At 34.9% G+C, this 16,163-nt stretch overlaps 2 protein-coding genes across 2 annotated transcripts in view; both read right to left on the bottom strand.

The window, feature by feature from the left end:
- Window positions 1-10,884, bottom strand: part of LOC134853444 (mitochondrial import inner membrane translocase subunit TIM44-like) — a 52,947-nt gene extending 42,063 nt beyond the window's left edge. Inside the window, 1 exon segment of the mRNA XM_063869443.1 lies at window positions 9,313-10,884. Within this exon segment, the coding sequence (XP_063725513.1) occupies window positions 9,313-10,883 (1,571 nt within the window). The 5' untranslated portion in view covers window position 10,884.
- A 1,949-nt stretch (window positions 10,885-12,833) lies between these two features.
- Window positions 12,834-15,762, bottom strand: LOC134853356 (E3 ubiquitin-protein ligase TRIM17-like). Its single transcript, XM_063869334.1, has 3 exons — window positions 15,389-15,762; window positions 14,071-14,641; window positions 12,834-13,548 (listed from the first exon to the last, which is right to left on the bottom strand). The coding sequence occupies exons 1-3, from the start codon at window positions 15,617-15,619 to the stop codon at window positions 13,175-13,177; spliced, it is 1,176 nt and encodes a 391-aa protein (XP_063725404.1). The 5' UTR covers window positions 15,620-15,762; the 3' UTR covers window positions 12,834-13,174.
- Window positions 15,763-16,163: the final 401 nt, after the last annotated feature.

Here is a 16,163-nt window from a genome sequence, read left to right as displayed (position 1 = left end):
CAAAACTATGCAAACTACAAAACTAAGAAAAAAGTAACCAATTAAGTTAACTTCCTTTCAATTAAAAGTTGTGGACAAAAACAGCCAGTCAATAATGGGAGTTTCAATTTAGCCGAAGATCGGAGCTTGATTTCACAGAAATCAAGCAAGCAAAGAGCCCATTCTTTGGAAAAAAAGCAATAAGTTAGTTGTCAACAGAAAAAAACTTATAGATTGAGGAATTTTGCTAAGAATCTTTTCAAACAAAATTATGCAGTCTGCAAAATTAGGAAAAGATATTAAGTTTGTACCCAATCAATTGTTAGCTGTGGACAAAAACAGCCAGTCAATTATGGGAGATTCAATTAAGCCAAGCATCGAAGCTCGATTTCAGAGAAATCATGCAAGCTGCAAGGCAAATTATTTGAACAAAAATAGCTTTAAATTAAAATCACAAAAAATAGGAGATTTGATGTAATGGATTCTTCTATGCACCGCAACTGAATGAAAATTAAAATATGCAAGCTACAAAACTTAGAATCAAGTTAACAGTTCGGTCTGCACCAATTCAATTATTAGCTCTGCGCAAAACAGTCAGTCAATTCGGAGAGCTTTAATTAATCGGGGCATCGGAGCTTGACTTCACAGAAATCAAGCAAGCAAATAGCACATTCTTTAATTAAAAAGCAATAAATTAGTTGTTGACAAAGAAAAAATTTTGGTTTGAGGAGTTTTGCTGAGCATCTCTTCAAACAAATTATACAGTCTGCAAAATTATGAAGAGATATTAAGTTTGTACCCAATCAATTGTTAGCTGTGGACAAAAACAGCCGATCAATTATGGGAGATCCAAATTAGCCAAGCATCGGAGCTCGATTTCAGAGAAATCATGCAAGCTACAAGGCAAATTAATTGAAAAAAATTGCTTTAAATAGATGTCACTAAGAGGAATACGATTATTTAATTTTTTTAAGCTTCGCAGCTGGTTTAAAACAAAACTATGTAACCTACAAAACTAAGAAAAAAGTAACCAATTAAGTTAACACCCATTCAATTAAAAGTTGTGGACAAAGACAGCCAGTCAATTATGGGAGTTTCAATTTAGCCGAACATCGGAGCTTGATTTCACAGAAATCAAGCAAGCAAAGTGCACATTCTTTGGATAAAAAATCAATAAGTTAAATGTCAACAGAGAACAGTTTTTGGATTGAGGAATTTTGCTATGAATCTTTTCAAACTAATTATGCAGTCTGTAAAATTAAGAAAAGACGATAAATTAGAAGATATTAAATTTGTACCCAATCAATTGTTAGCTGTGGACAAAAACAGCCAGTCAACTATGGGAGATTCAATTTAGCCAAGCATCGGAGCTCGATTTCAGAGAAATTATGCAGGCTGCAAGGCAAATTATTTGAACAAAAAATAGCTTGAAATTAAAAATCACAAAAAAGTAGGAGATTTGATGTCATGGATTTTTCTATGCACCGTAGCTGGATGAAAACAAAATAATGCAAGCTACAAAACATAGAATCAAATTAACAGTTCAGTCTGCACCAGTTCAATTATTAGCTGAGGACAAACACATCGAGTCTATTAGAAGAGTTTTAATTTATCCCGAGCATCGGAACTTGATTTCACAGAAATTCATGCAAGCAAAGACCACGTTCTTTGCATTGAATGAGCAATAAGTATGTTGTCAACAGAGAAAAAATACTGAATTGAGGAATTTTGCTAAGAATCTTTTCAAACAAAGTTATGCAGTCTTCAAAATTAAGAAAAAAAAAATAAGTTTGGAGATATTAAGTTTGTACCCAATCAATTGTTAGCTAAGGACAAAAACAGCCAGTTAACTATGGGAGATTCAATTTAGCCAAGCATCAGAGCTCGATTCCAGAGAAATTATGCAGGCTACAAGGCAAATTATTTAAACAAAAAATAGCTTGATATTAAATATCACAAAAAATTAGAAGATTTGATGTCATGGATTCTTCTATGCACCGTAGCTGGATTAAAACAAAATAATGCACGCTACAAAACTTAGAATCAAATTAACAGTTCTGTCTGCACCAGTTCAATGATTAGCTGAGGACAAACACATCGAGTCTATTAGAAGAGTTTTAATTTAGCCCGAGCATCGGAACTTGATTTCACAGAAATCAAGCAAGCAAAGACCACGTTCTTTGCATTGAATGAGCAATAAGTATGTTGTCAACAGAGAAAAAATACTGAATTGAGGAATTTTGCTAAGAATTTTTTCAAACAAAGTTATGCAGTCTTCAAAATTAAGAAAAAAAAATAAGTTTGGAGATATTAACTTTGTACCCAATCATTTGTTAGCTGTGGACAAAAACAGCCAGTCATTTGTGGGAGACTCAATTTAGCCAAGCATCGGAGCTCGATTTCAGAAATCATGCAAGCTACAAGGCAAAATATTTGAACAAAAATTGCTTTAAATAGATGCCACAAAGAGGAATAGGATTATTTAATTTTTTTAAGCTTCGAAGCTGGTTTGTAACAAAACTATGCAAACTATAAAACTAAGAAAGAAGAAACCAAATAAGTTAACACGCATTCAATTAAAAGTTGTGGTCAAAAAACAGCCAGTCAATTATGGGACATTCAATTGAACCAAATATTGGAGCTCGATTTCACAGAAATCAAGCAAACAAAGAGCACATTCTTTAGATAAAAAGCAATAAATTAGTTGTTGACTGAGAAAAAATTTTGGATTCAGGAGTTTTGCTGAGCATCTTTTCAAACAAATTATGCAGTCTGCAAAATTACGAAAAGATATTAAGTTTGTACCCAATCAATTGTTAGCTGTGGACAAAAACAGCCGGTCAATTATGTGAGAGTCAATTTAGCCAAGCATCGGTGCTCGAGTTCAGAGAATTCATGCAAGCTGCAAGGCAAATTATATAAACAAAATAGCTTTAAATTAGGTATCACAAAGAAAAATAGGAGATTTGGATTGATGAATTCTACTAAGCACCGTAGCTGGATTAAAACGAAAATATGCAAGCTACAAAACTTAGAATCAAGTTAAGAGTTAGGTCTGCAGCAACTCAATTATTAGCTCAGCGCAAAACATCCCGTCAATTAGGAGAGCTTCAATTTAGCGTAGCTTTGGAGCTTGACTTCACAGAAATCAAGCAAGCAAAGAGCACATTTTTCAGATAAAAAAAAGCAATAAATTTTTTGTCGGCAGAGAAACGTTTTTGGATTGAGGAATTTTGCTATTCGTCGTTTCAAACAAAGTTATGCAGTGTAAAATTCAAAAAAGTATTAAGTTTGTACCCAATCATTTGTTAGTATGGACAAAAATTGCAAGTCAATTATTGAAGATTCAATTTAGCCAAGCATCGGAGCTCGATTTCAGTGAAATCATTTAAGCAACGAGGCAGTATATTTGAACAAAAACAGCTTTAAATTAGATTTCACAACATAGAATTATCGGATTGATGGATTTTCCTAAGTTTCATAGCTAGATTAAAAGAAAAATAGGCAACCTACAAAACTTGTATGAAGGTATGAGTTAAGTTTGCACCCACTCAATTGTCAGCTACGGACAAAGACAGCCAATCAATTATGGGAGAGTCAATTTAGCCAAGCATCGGAGCTCGATTTCAGTGGAATCATGCAAGCTGCAAGGCAATTTATTAGAAGAAAATTAGCTTTAATTTAGGTATCACCAAGAAAAATAGGAGATTTGGATTAATGAATTCTACTAAGCACCGTAGCTGGATTAAAACGAAAATATGCAAGCTACAAAACTTAGAATCAAGTTAAAAGTTAGGTCTGCAGCAACTCAGTTATTAGCTCAGCGCAAAACAGCCCGTCAATTAGGAGAGCTTCAATTTGGCGTAGCATTGGAGCTTGACTTCACAGAAATCAAGCAAGCAAAGAGCACATTCTTCAGATAAAAAAGCAAGAAATTATTTGTCAGCAGAGAAAATTTTTTGGATTGAGGAATTTTGCTGTCTGTAAAATTAAAAAAAAAAGTATTAAGTTTGTACCCAATCATTTGTTAGCATGGACAAAAACAGCCAGTCAATTATGGGAGATTCAATTTAGCTAAGCATCAGAGCTCGATTTCAGTGAAATCATTTCGACTAGGGGGGGGGGGGCAAAGTATTTGCACAAAAACTGCTTTAAATTAGTTCTCACAGCATAGAGTTATTGGATTGATGGATTTTCTAAGTTTCATAGCTGGATTAAAACGAAAACACGCAACCTACAAAAACTTGAATGAAGTTAAGACTTAAGCTTGCACCCACTCAATTGTTAGCTTTGCACAAATTCAGCCATTCAGTTATGGGAGATTCAATTTAGCTAAGCATCGGAGCTCGATTTCAGAGAAAACATGCAAGCTACGAGACGAATTAGTTGAACAAAAACAGCTTTGAATTAGACCTCTCAACATAGAATTATTGGATTGATGGATTTTTCAGACGTTAAGAAGTTAAGACTTAAGTTTGCACTCACTCAGGTTTAAGCTGTCGACAAAATAGCCAGTCAATTATGGGCGTTTCAATAAGCTATCGAGCATCCCAGCTCGATTTCAGAGAAATCAACCAAGCTACAAGGCAAATCATTAGGACAAAAGTTATGCAGTCTGCAAAGTTAAGAAAAGACAATAACTTTAAACCCAATCAATTGTTAGCTGTGGACAAAAACAGCCAGTCAATTCTGGGAAATTCAATTTAGCCAAGCATCGCAGCTCGACTTCAGAAATCAACCAAGCTACAAGCCAAAATAAATGAAGAAGAATGCTTTAAATCAGATTCACGAAGAGATAGTATTACTGTAGTGTTTGAGTCTATTAAGCTTCGTAGCTGGATAAAAAAAAACATGCAACCTAAAAAACTGGAATGAAGTTAAGAGGTATGTTTGCACCCACTCAATTGTTAGCTGTGGACAAAAACAGCCAGTCCATTATGGCAGTTTCAATTTAGCAAGCATTGAAGCTCGATTTCAGAGAAATCATGCAAGCTACAAGGCAAATCATCTGAACGAAAACCGCAGTAATTTATATCAGCAGAGAAAAATAGGATTTATAGATCTATGGCTTATTCTTAGCATCGTAGCTGGATTTGAATAAAATTATGCAATCGCGATCTTAATATTTTAACCATTGAGTTTTTAGCTGTGCACAAAAACATCCGGTCAATTCTGGGAAATTCTAATTAACCAAGCATCGTAGCTGAGCTACAAGAAATCTTGCGAGCTGAAAGACAAAATTTTTGAACAAAAATTGCATTCTATCAGATTCCATCAGTGAACTAAGATTTTTTTGGATTGATGGATTTTGCCAATCGTCGTATTTGGATTCAAACAAAAATATGCAATCAACAAAACTAAGAAATGAAGTTAGGAGTTAAAAATTGCACCCCTTCAGTTGTTACCTGTGGACAACAACAGCCAGTCAATTATGAGAGTTTCAATTTAGCCGATCATCCGAGCTTGATTTCACAGAAATCAAGCATTCAAAGGGCAAACGCTTTAGACAAAAAAAAGCAAAACTAGTTGTCAGCAGAAAAAAGCTTTGGATCGAGGAACTTTGTTGAGCATCGTTTCAAACAAAGTTATGCGGTCTGCAAAATTAGGAAAAGATATAAGGTTTGTACCCCATCAATTGTGAGCTGTGGACAAAAACAGCCAGTCAATTAAGGGAGATTCAATTTAACCGACTATTGGAGCTTGATTTCACAGAAACCAAGCAAACGAAGAGCACATTCTTTAGATAAAAAGCAATAAATTAGTTGTTGACAGAAAAAAATTTTGGATTGAGGAGTTTTGCTGAGCATCTTTTCAAACAAATTATGCAGTCTGTAAAATTATGAAAAAATATTGAGTTTGTACCCAATCAATTCTTAGCTGTGGACAAAAACAGCCGGTCAATTATGTTAGATTCAATTTAGCAAGTATCGGAGCTCGAGTTCAGAGAAATCACGCAAGCTACAAGTCAAAATAATTGAACAAAAACTGCTTTAAATTAGATTCACGAAGAGATAGTTTTAATGTATTGATTGATTCTTCTAAGCTTCGAAGCTGGATATGCAACCTACCAAACTAAAAATGAAGGTAAGCGTTAAGTTTGAAAAAGGGTTGACAAAACAGACAGTCATTTATGAGAGTTGCCTTTAGCCGAACATCGAAGTTTGATTTCGCGAAATCAAGCAAGCAAAGAGCAAGTTCTACAAGTAAAAAAATAGATCTATGGCTTTCAAAGGGCAAACGCTTTAGATAAAAAAGCAAAACTAGTTGTCAGCAGAAAAAAGCTTTGGATCGAGGAACTTTGTTGACCGTCGTTTCAAACAAAGTTATGCGGTCTGCAAAATTAGGAAAAGATATAAGGTTTGTACCCCTTCGTAGTCTTCTAAGCTTCGTAGCTGGATTAAAACAAACATATGCAACCTACATTACTTAACCAAATATTAGATGTCAGCAGAGAGAAGTTTTAAGATCGAGGAAATTTTCTAAGCGTCGTTTGAAACAAAGTTATGCTGTCTGGAAAGTGAAGAAAAAACATTAAGTTTAAACCCAATCAATTGTTAGCTGTGGACGAAAACAGCCAGTCAATTATGGGAGCTTCAATGTAGCCAAGCATCGCAGCTCGATTTCAGAGAAATCAAGCAAACTACAAGGCAAATTATTTGAACAAAAATTGCTTTAAATAGATGTCACAAAGAGGAATAGGATTATTTAATTTTTTTTAAGCTTCGAAGCTGGTTTGTAACAAAACTATGCGACCTACAAAACTAAGAAAGAAGAAACCAATTAAGTTAACACGCATTCAATTAAAAGTTGTGGACAAAAAACAGCCAGTCAATTATGGGACATTCAACTTAACCAAATATTGGAGCTTGATTTCACAGAAATCAAGCAAACAAAAAGCACATTCTTTAGATAAAAAGCAATAAATTAGTTGTTGACTGAGAAAAACTTTGGATTGAGGAGTTTTGCTGAGCATCTTTTCAAACAGATTATGCAGTCTGCAAAATTATGAAAAGATATTAAGTTTGTACCCAATCAATTGTTAGCTGTGGACAAAAACAGCCGGTCAATTATGTGAGATTCAATTTAGCCAAGCATCGGAGCTCGAGTTCAGAGAATTCATGCCAGCTGCAAGGCAAATTATTTGAACAAAAATAGCTTCAAATTAGGTATCACAAAGAAAAATAGGAGCTTTGGATTGATGAATTCTTCTAAGCACCGTAGCTGGATTAAAACAAAATTATGCAAGCCACAAAACTTAGAATCAAGTTAAGAGTTAGGTCTGCACCAATTCAATTATTAGCTCTGCGCAAAACAGCCAGTCATTTAGGAGAGCTTCAATTTAGCGGAGCATCGGAGCTTGACTTCACAGAAATCAAGCAAGCAAAGAGCACATTCTTTGGATAAAAAAGCAATATGTTAGCTGTCAACAGAAAAAACTTTTGGTTTAAATAATTTTGCTAAGCATCTTTTCAAACAAAGTTATACAGTCTGTAAAAATAATAAAAAACATATTAAGTTAGAAGAAATTAAGTTTGTACCCAATCAATTGTTAGCTGTGGACAAAAACAGCCAGTCAATTATGGAAGATTCAATTTAGCCAAGCATCGGAGCTCGATTTCAGTGAAAACATGTTAACTGCAAGGCAAATTATTTGAACACAATAGCTTTAAATTAGAGTAACGTAGAGATAGTATTATTGTAACGAATGAGTCTTCTAAGCTTCGTAGCTGGATTAAAACAAACATATGCAACCTACATTACTTGACCGAATTTTTGTAGATCAATTGTTAGCTGTGGACAAAAACAGCCGGTCAATTATGTGAAATTCAATTTAGCCAAGCATCGGAGCTCGAGTTCAGAGAATTCATGCCAGCTGCAAGGCAAATTATTTGAACAAAAATAGCTTTAAATTAGGTATCACAAAGAAAAATAGGAGCTTTGGATTGATGAATTCTTCTAAGCACCGTAGCTGGATTAAAACAAAATTATGCAAGCCACAAAACTTAGAATCAAGTTAAGAGTTAGGTCTGCACCAATTCAATTATTAGCTCAGCGCAAAACATCCCGTCAATTAGGAGAGCTTCAATTTAGCATAGCGTTGGAGCTTGACTTCACAGAAATCAAGCAAGCAAAGAGCACATTCTTTGGATAAAAAAGCAAAAAGTTAATTGTCAACAGAAAAAACTTTTGGTTTGAATAATTTTGCATAGCATCTTTTCAAACAAAGTTATACAGTCTGTAAAAATAATAAAAAACATATTAAGTTAGAAGAAATTAAGTTTGTACCCAATCAATTGTTAGCTGTGGACAAAAACAGCCAGTCAATTATGGAAGATTCAATTTAGCCAAGCATCGGAGCTCGATTTCACTGAAAACATGTAAGCTGCAAGGCAAATTATTTGAACACAATAGCTTTAAATTAGATTAACGTAGAGATAGTTTTATTGTAACGAATGAGCCTTCTAAGCTTCGTAGCTGGATTAAAACAAACATATGCAATCTACATTAATTGACCGAATTTTTGTAGATCAATTGTTAGCTGTGGACAAAAACAGCCAGTCAATTATGGGAATTCAATTTAACAAGTACCGAATCTCGATTTCAGAGAAATCATGCAAACTACAAGGCACATGATTTGAACAATATTGCTTTAAATTAGATGTCACAAAGAGAAATAGGAAACTAAATAAGCAACCAACAAAACTAAGAACTGAAATTAAGAGTCAATTTTGCACCCATTCACATGTTAGCTATGGACAGAAAAGCTAATTAATTATGAGAGTTTCAATTGAGCCGAGCATCGGAGCTTGATTTCACTGAAATCAAACCAGTAAAGAGCAAAATCGTTAGATAGTAAGCAAGAAACTAGTTGTCAGCAGAAAAAAGAATGTATGGATTGAGGAGTTTTGCTTAGGGTCTTTCAAACAAAGTTCTGCAGTCTGCAAAAAAAGGAAAGATAGTAAGTTTGTACCCAATCAATTGTTAGCTGTAGACAAAAACAGCCAGTTATTTATGGGTGTTTCAATTTAACACTCATCGGAGCTCGATTCCAGAGAAATCATGCTAAGTACAAGGCAAATTATTCGGACAAAAACTGCAGTAAACTTTGTCAGCTGAAAAAGTAGAAGTTTACAGATTGATGGCTTTCTGTTAGCGCCGCAGCTGGATTTCAGCAAATTTAAGCAATCCACAAAGCTAAAAAATGAAGTTAGTTTTTAACTATTGAATAAACATTTTTTGGAGAAACTTATTCGAAAAAAAATACCTCACGACGTACTCCACTTATGCGCTACCTAGATGAGGTAGTTTTATTTGAATTTTCAAGAAATTGACCATATCTTGAAATTTACCATTCCTATAAAATTCAGCATTCTGTGAACAAATTTTTTTTTGGATAAATCTGAACTACAGCAAGAAAGTTCAAGATAAAATGCCATTTTTGATTTCCTAATTTCAACATCGCCTATTCGCCACGAAGAAATCGGATCAATATCTTCCATATCACGAGTCAAAGCTACGAACCACATGTATTGATATACTTCTCCTTCTTCGGCGCCTCCGATCAAAGTTGTTTCTTCAGGTAGTGTAATAACTTTACCAAAACTGTCTTTAATTGTACAAATAGCTTTTACGTTGAATCTCGAAACTAACACTGGCATTGACTGTTCCATAACTGCCGTTTCTATATCTGGTTCTCCAACGTCCATAATGCAAGACTCGAATTTGTAACCCTGTGCTCGAAGTTTATCATACGCAGGCGCAGTGCACCAGTCTTCTAGAAGGTCAAACTGGCTCCTAAAAAGCGCCTCGACAAGATGAGGAAAAATGATTTTATGACAGACGTCATTAAACCTCGTAATCGTAAAGTTAGGATCCACTTTTCTGATTTCACTCATAACTTCACTTGTAGCGTTGGCAGCAAAAACACCCCCAATAAAACGAAAAACTTTGTCGGATACAAAACGTGTTCCAGCGACTACCGGATTTTCCGATTCCTGATACTGATTCTTAAGATCGAACATTTTATTGAACACAGGGTTTGTGTCTTTGAAATTTTCCCACGTAGCATACCATTTTGCATCTCTGTGAAGCTCCATTCGTAGTTCGCTTTCATTTAAATCATGAGTTTCAGGGTCGAACTCTTTGGCTGCTTTTGTTGAAAACATTCTGAAATCTGACCTTCTCTTTAACACCTTTGGACTGCTGTATACTCTAGCTCTCGCTTATTCTTCGTCTATATTTTGCTTTACCATTTCAGAAGCGTTCGAAATTGTCTGAAAAGCTTCACTTTCTGTGATGACTTTGCCGCTTTTCGAAATAGTTTCTCCTGCTGTTTTGACACTTTTTCCCACATTTTCAAACACATCTGAAGTCTGTTTACCTATTTCAGATTTTTTGAGTTCGTCGATTCCTTCTTTAAGTTTCCCAGAAACATCTGATAGTTTTTCTTTGAAAATTTTACCCTTTTCGCTTGTTTCGTCTTCGAAAACCTGATACTTTTTTCTCGCAATTTGTAACGCATCTGATTCGTCTAATTTATTCGTCTCTTCTCAGAACTTTTTAATTGAATCTATCACTTCTTTATTCTGTTCAAACTCTTGTCTGACCGATTCGTAAAGTTTTCCAAAAAATCCGGCTCGTTTTGGCGCTTCAAATGTCGAACCGGCGTGAAAGCAATTCTTCTGCACTAATGAAGGTCGAAAAACTGCCGTTAGATGGTAAATACTATTAACATAGTAGTTAGTAATGATACTATTACTAGGCCCATTAGTTATAACTCCTGGTTGGTTAGACTGGCTCTTTGAAAACTTCTTGACTTGAACTTTGGTCAAATTAGGAGCAAAAAGAGAATTTGGTTTGGACACCAGAGCTAAACCATAAGACTTGGAATACATTGAAGCCATACAACCTGAAATAATGCGATGGACTTGAAGGGATATCTTTAACTATATTGCCCCTTTTGCAAAAGGGGGATTCGTCATTAGGTGTAAGATTCTCATATGCTTAACCGTTGATTTATTTCTTTATAGGGGGATATTCGTTCCTAGGTACCCGAGGGGGGAAAGGATATAAAAAAAAAGTTCCCTTTTAAGATTTTATTTTCTTACTATGATTAATATTCGTACATTCAAGAAAACCTCGCATTAATCAAGGCAAAAAAATTGTTGATTTGAAAACAAACAAATTTACTGATTTTCCATTTTTTTTGTAAATAACTCCCCTGCCATTGCATATACTGAAGAATTTGTTTTGAGCAAAAATTGAATTAATTGAACAAGACAGAAAAAAAAAACATTTTTAGAGCAAGAATTTTGCTAACGGTTAAGTTCTTTGCACCACGGGGACAGCGTAAAAACATATGTGAGCTCTCAAAAATCAATTTCTGGAGTCCGAAAAATTCAGAATACAGAATAGTTACAAATCAACTCATATATTTGAACTGAATGTTTTTAACTTTATGTCTGAAACTTTGCAACACTTCTTTCTTGTCAACTTTTTTCTTCTTCAAAACAGGCTTTTCAATATCGTCACTTTCTTTAACCGCCTTTTCTTCAAGTTTTCGGGTCGATTCTTTTTCGGCTCTTTCTTTCACCAATTTGGTGACCTTCTTTTTTGTATTTTGTCCATTTTTACTCGCTAACGATTCCTTACTGGGTCTCTTTTTAATAATTTCCGACGGTGAATCGTCACTGATTTCCCTTGCAACTTTTTCTACCTTCCTTTTTACCGGTTCTCGTTTTTCTGCTGTTTTTTTCGACACTGGATTTTTGGACTTCGACACTGCTACGGTTTTCAAATCATTTCGTTTTCTTTTCAACGTTTTTGTCTTTACTTCTTTGTCCTTATTTTCGTCTGAACTGATGCATACGGCTTCTGAAACCTTTAAGTTCTGAACTTCATTACGACATTCCATAAGTCATCTTGAGCTTTTTTGACCTTTTCTGACCCTTCTGTTTCTGTTTCACTTTCATTGTCAACTCCTTTAAGAGCATCTAATGCTTTCTCAAATGTATCAATAACATTTTTCGGTTTGTAAACATCATCTTCGCTTTCAATTTCTGGATCTTCATCTTCATTTTCTTCAGTTTTTTGAACGCTTTTTTCGCTTTTTTGCTCAGATTTTTGTTTTTTCAACTTACTGTGCTTTTGAATTTTCACTTGCAAGGTTTTCTTTGCTTTGTTTTCTTCTTTCAACTTCTGAATTCGCTTATTTCTATCTTTCGTTTCCGCAATTCTTTCGTCCAAACTTGCCAAATTAATCGGAATTTCATCCGACTCAATACCAAACTCAGATAACTTTTCATGCAAGTTCAAGTACATTTCACGCTTTTTCATCAACCGCCTTTTCGATTGACCATCAGATGCTACTAAATTTGTATTCTGAACTGAAGTCGGAGTTTTGAAGGTCTCAAACGTCTTTCTACCCCTCAGCCTTTTTACATGCTGGTCTTCAGGGGTTATATATCTGGCCTTTAGGATTTTCTTGTCAATTATGTAGTTATTAGTCGCATCTGCTGCAATTTGAGCCACTTCTGTGTTTTCAAACTCAACGAAAGCGTAGCCTTTGAAACCACCGGTTCGTTTGCTTCGCTCTACTTGGACTTTTGTGACCTTTCCGAACTGCGAAAAATATTCTTTGAGTGCTTCGTGATAAAAACCGAATGGTAAGTTGCCATCGTAGAGTCGACCTCGTTTTGAAAGGCTAGGAGCGTCTATGTTTGCCTTTGAAGCCGTTTTGTTAACCATATTAACTTGAAGCGAAAATTTGAGAGAAGAATGAAAACTTACAGGAATGAAAAACTAAAAACAAAGCAACATACTTTTTGAATTCAAAATTAAGTTCATCAATTCCATCGAAAATACATGTGCATGTAATTAATCTAGGTTAAAAATATGGTTCGATGACAATCAAACCAATTCCAATTTACCCTATGGCATTCTACCCTATACTAATCTACCCTATATATCAAACCACCCTATGCCAAATTACCCAATGCCAATTTACCCTATGTTCTAGAAATAATTCAATTGGATTGATCAGAGATATATATCTCGGTTTAAGATCGCCGGTGAGCATAGACAAAATATACAGTATAGTATAGACCAAATCCTATTTACAATTAACATAAAGCGAGATAAGAAAAGTTGTTGGTTCGTCCTTTCTGTTTGAATTCCTCTTTGAAGCTTGAAGTATTTAGCTTGTAATTGGAATTCTCAGCGGCAGTAGTTTTATTGTGGTTGGTGAGCCATCTTTTTTCTTGCTCAGAATACAATCAGCTTTCAAGAAAGTAGTTTCCTCTCCGCTGCTCAGATTGGTCACATCAAAACAATGTAGATGCCAACTTGTCTTTCCCCTCCCCTTTCCGAATTCGATCTCCACTACCAGTCTCTTCATTCTGCCCACGTCTATCATCTGCAGTTCAAACACATACCAAACAAGACCTTTGTGCTTAAATTTGCTCAGTTTCTGTCTGCCCGTGTCGCCATTCCGACCAAACAGTGTGAAGAATACATTGTTGTCTGTGTGCTGACAATACACTCCCACACTGTACTTTACTGTGGACTGTGCTATAAGCAACATAACAAAACAATCAATCACTCATTTAATTTCAAACTCACGTTCAACTGCAGCTCATCTAAGGTTCCATCTTTTTAAAGCACTGTTATTACTTCGTTTATCTGTTATAAATAAGTCAAGTAAAGGCAGATCGTAAAAATACGTACACCCTAAAGCATTATAAAAAACCCTGCGCTAAAATTTGTTTTGAAAACAGCTGATTGATTCATTTTTGTGAATTCAGATACTCGCCAACGTAAACAATCTTCCTAGATGGAACCTAAATAAACACAAATAATCGTTGTATCGTATAAAAAAAAGTTTCGTAAGGACTATGCTTTTTTGTCCGAATTGCAAAGTCTGCAGAAAAAAGTTAAAACAGCCGTTGTCCAAAAACCTTTTTAGTGGCTTCTAAAATAGTGTTCGTCTAATATCCTGTTCCCCGTCTTGAACACTTACATGAAAGTACATTAAACGATCACTCAAACACAAAATTGAAAGAAGTACTGTTACAGTAAATTGAAAAATCTTACCATAGCTAGGGTCTACGGCCAAATTCAAATTATTCATTCTGTTGACAACAGTTGAGCTTTCTGAATGCAAGGCCTGAATTGCAGCATCGATACTCTTATTGATATCTTCCCATAAAGCAATCATCATCTTTTTCATGCTTGCAATTTTCGCGCAACTGCTTGCTTTCAAACCCTTCAGCTCAATTTTGATACTCTCTTCAAGTTTAACAACTTGTTGCAGATCCTGCACTCGTTTGATATCAGGTTTCCTGCTCATCAGCGCATTTGATTTGTCCGTTACTGTCAAAATTTCGGCATTTAGATCAATATTTTGATCTGTGAGCTGTCTAATAGTGTTTTGACAGCCCTCAAAGAGTTGCAGAGCTTTCTCAGTTTTCTCAGTGGCATGCTTTAGATCAATATCTTCTTGCCGTACAACAAGATGAGCTCCATGACTAGCTCTCCAGCAATCCTTGCAAATAGAGATTTCACAGTTGTTGTTTTGACAGAAATACTTTTTTGCTTTTTTATGAGTTCGGCACATCTCTTTACCGGCTTCACTGGTTTGAGATCGGGCAGGCACATCTCTTGACTTAAAAAAATGAGAAAAAAGTTAACATCCTCCACCCCAGCGTTCAATTTAAATTAAGTTTGCTAAGCGCTACATGTAAAACACGTAAAATGATCTACTCTGATTGACTGAATATTCGAACTCAGAACTAAGCTTACATCCACCCCTCCCTACCCCCCCAAAAGAATGAAATATTTTCACCAAATATACAAAAAGTATTATCTGAAATATTCGACACATCGATGCAGCCATACTCATCATGACCAAATCATCACAAAGTTTTTACTCAAGCTTTTGCCACCTGTAGTTGTTACCTTTAGACCATGTGTGTTGGAGAAGCTCACAAATTTGAATTCATCGTAAGCCAAGCGATCAAATAATTCAATTGATTCTGTCAAGCAAAAGTTTAACCCGCTTAAAAAACCGAACTCCGATTTGAATAACACTTGCTAATCACAAACATAACAAACCAAAGTAATATAATAGCTTTCTATGATAATTTAATTAAAAGAAAACTCGTCTAAATACGCTTTATGCTCTATGGAAAAAATTACCCGTGTATCTTCCTGTACGTCTTCTCTACTTGAGATTTAACTTAGAGATGGTAGAAATTTCAAATTAATTTCAAAAATTTTCTTTTCGAACAATTCCAATTTGATTTTATAAATCTCTTTTCGAAAATTTTTTCCCTTAGACGTGGGCTTACTAATTGGCAAATACTTTCTGTTATGCCCAAAAATATTGATTTGTAGATGAAAAAATCTTTACCGCAATTGCAGACTTCAGCGTAAAATTCTCCACGCAATGCTTCTCATTTCGAACTCTATCCTCAATGGGAGTCCTGCATTCGGGGCATTGTCTGGAATAAGACTGTATAATCCCTTTGGGACAGTTTTTTGGAGAAGAGCAGTAGGAGTGCCCACATGAAGACAAAATGCGAGGGTTCACCAATGTTTCTAGACAAACAAGACAATCAAATTGATCACCACCTGTGGCCATAGTTATTCAAACTGTGTGGTAACAAACAATTAATGCAAAATTATAAACCAAATAATTTTGTTTCAGTTTTTTAGCAACAAGAGAATAAATACTTGAACATAAAGTCACCAGATATATTGTTCAAAACGCAAACCATGAAGCTTTTTTTTGAAAAACCACACGAACAATTTTTGACTTTGGTTAATATAAAAAATGGCCACAATGAATTAATATAAATACATTTTCTAAAACATAGACATTAATTTGTAGTATTACCGTCTCTGATTTGCAAAATGAAGAATTCATTTTTAAACCATTCTCAATGTTTAGTTAAATAAAGTATAATACTAACGTTAACAACTACCCATATTTTGGTAGGTTTAATAAACATATTCAAATCTCGTACAAATATCAACCAGCTAAATCATGCTATCCAATAGTAAAAACAAACTCCAAAAAATCTTTAATAAGCGTTTTTTTATCATATCAATACGGACTATCAGATTCAAAACCACGCTTCAGAGGTCTTTGTTATTTGGTCAATTATGACTGCATGTTAAAACCC

This window comes from Symsagittifera roscoffensis, chromosome 8 (genome assembly GCF_963678635.1).
Source record: "Symsagittifera roscoffensis chromosome 8, txSymRosc1.1, whole genome shotgun sequence".
NCBI classification, from domain to species: domain Eukaryota; kingdom Metazoa; phylum Xenacoelomorpha; order Acoela; family Convolutidae; genus Symsagittifera; species Symsagittifera roscoffensis.
The sequence above is the reverse complement of the archived record's forward strand: the minus strand, read 5'-3'. Positions and strand labels throughout refer to the sequence as shown.

Excerpts from the sequence above, each read along its gene's own strand:
- LOC134853356 (XM_063869334.1), bottom strand. The coding sequence starts at position 15,619 with ATGGCCACAGGTGGTGATCAATTTGATTGTCTTGTTTGTCTAGAAACA. Across the intron at positions 14,642-15,388 it reads CGCTGAAGTCTGCAATTGCG|TCAAGAGATGTGCCTGCCCG; the intron begins GTAAAGATTTTT and ends CATTTTTTTAAG. Across the intron at positions 13,549-14,070 it reads GGCCGTAGACCCTAGCTATG|CACAGTCCACAGTAAAGTAC; the intron begins GTAAGATTTTTC and ends TGTTGCTTATAG.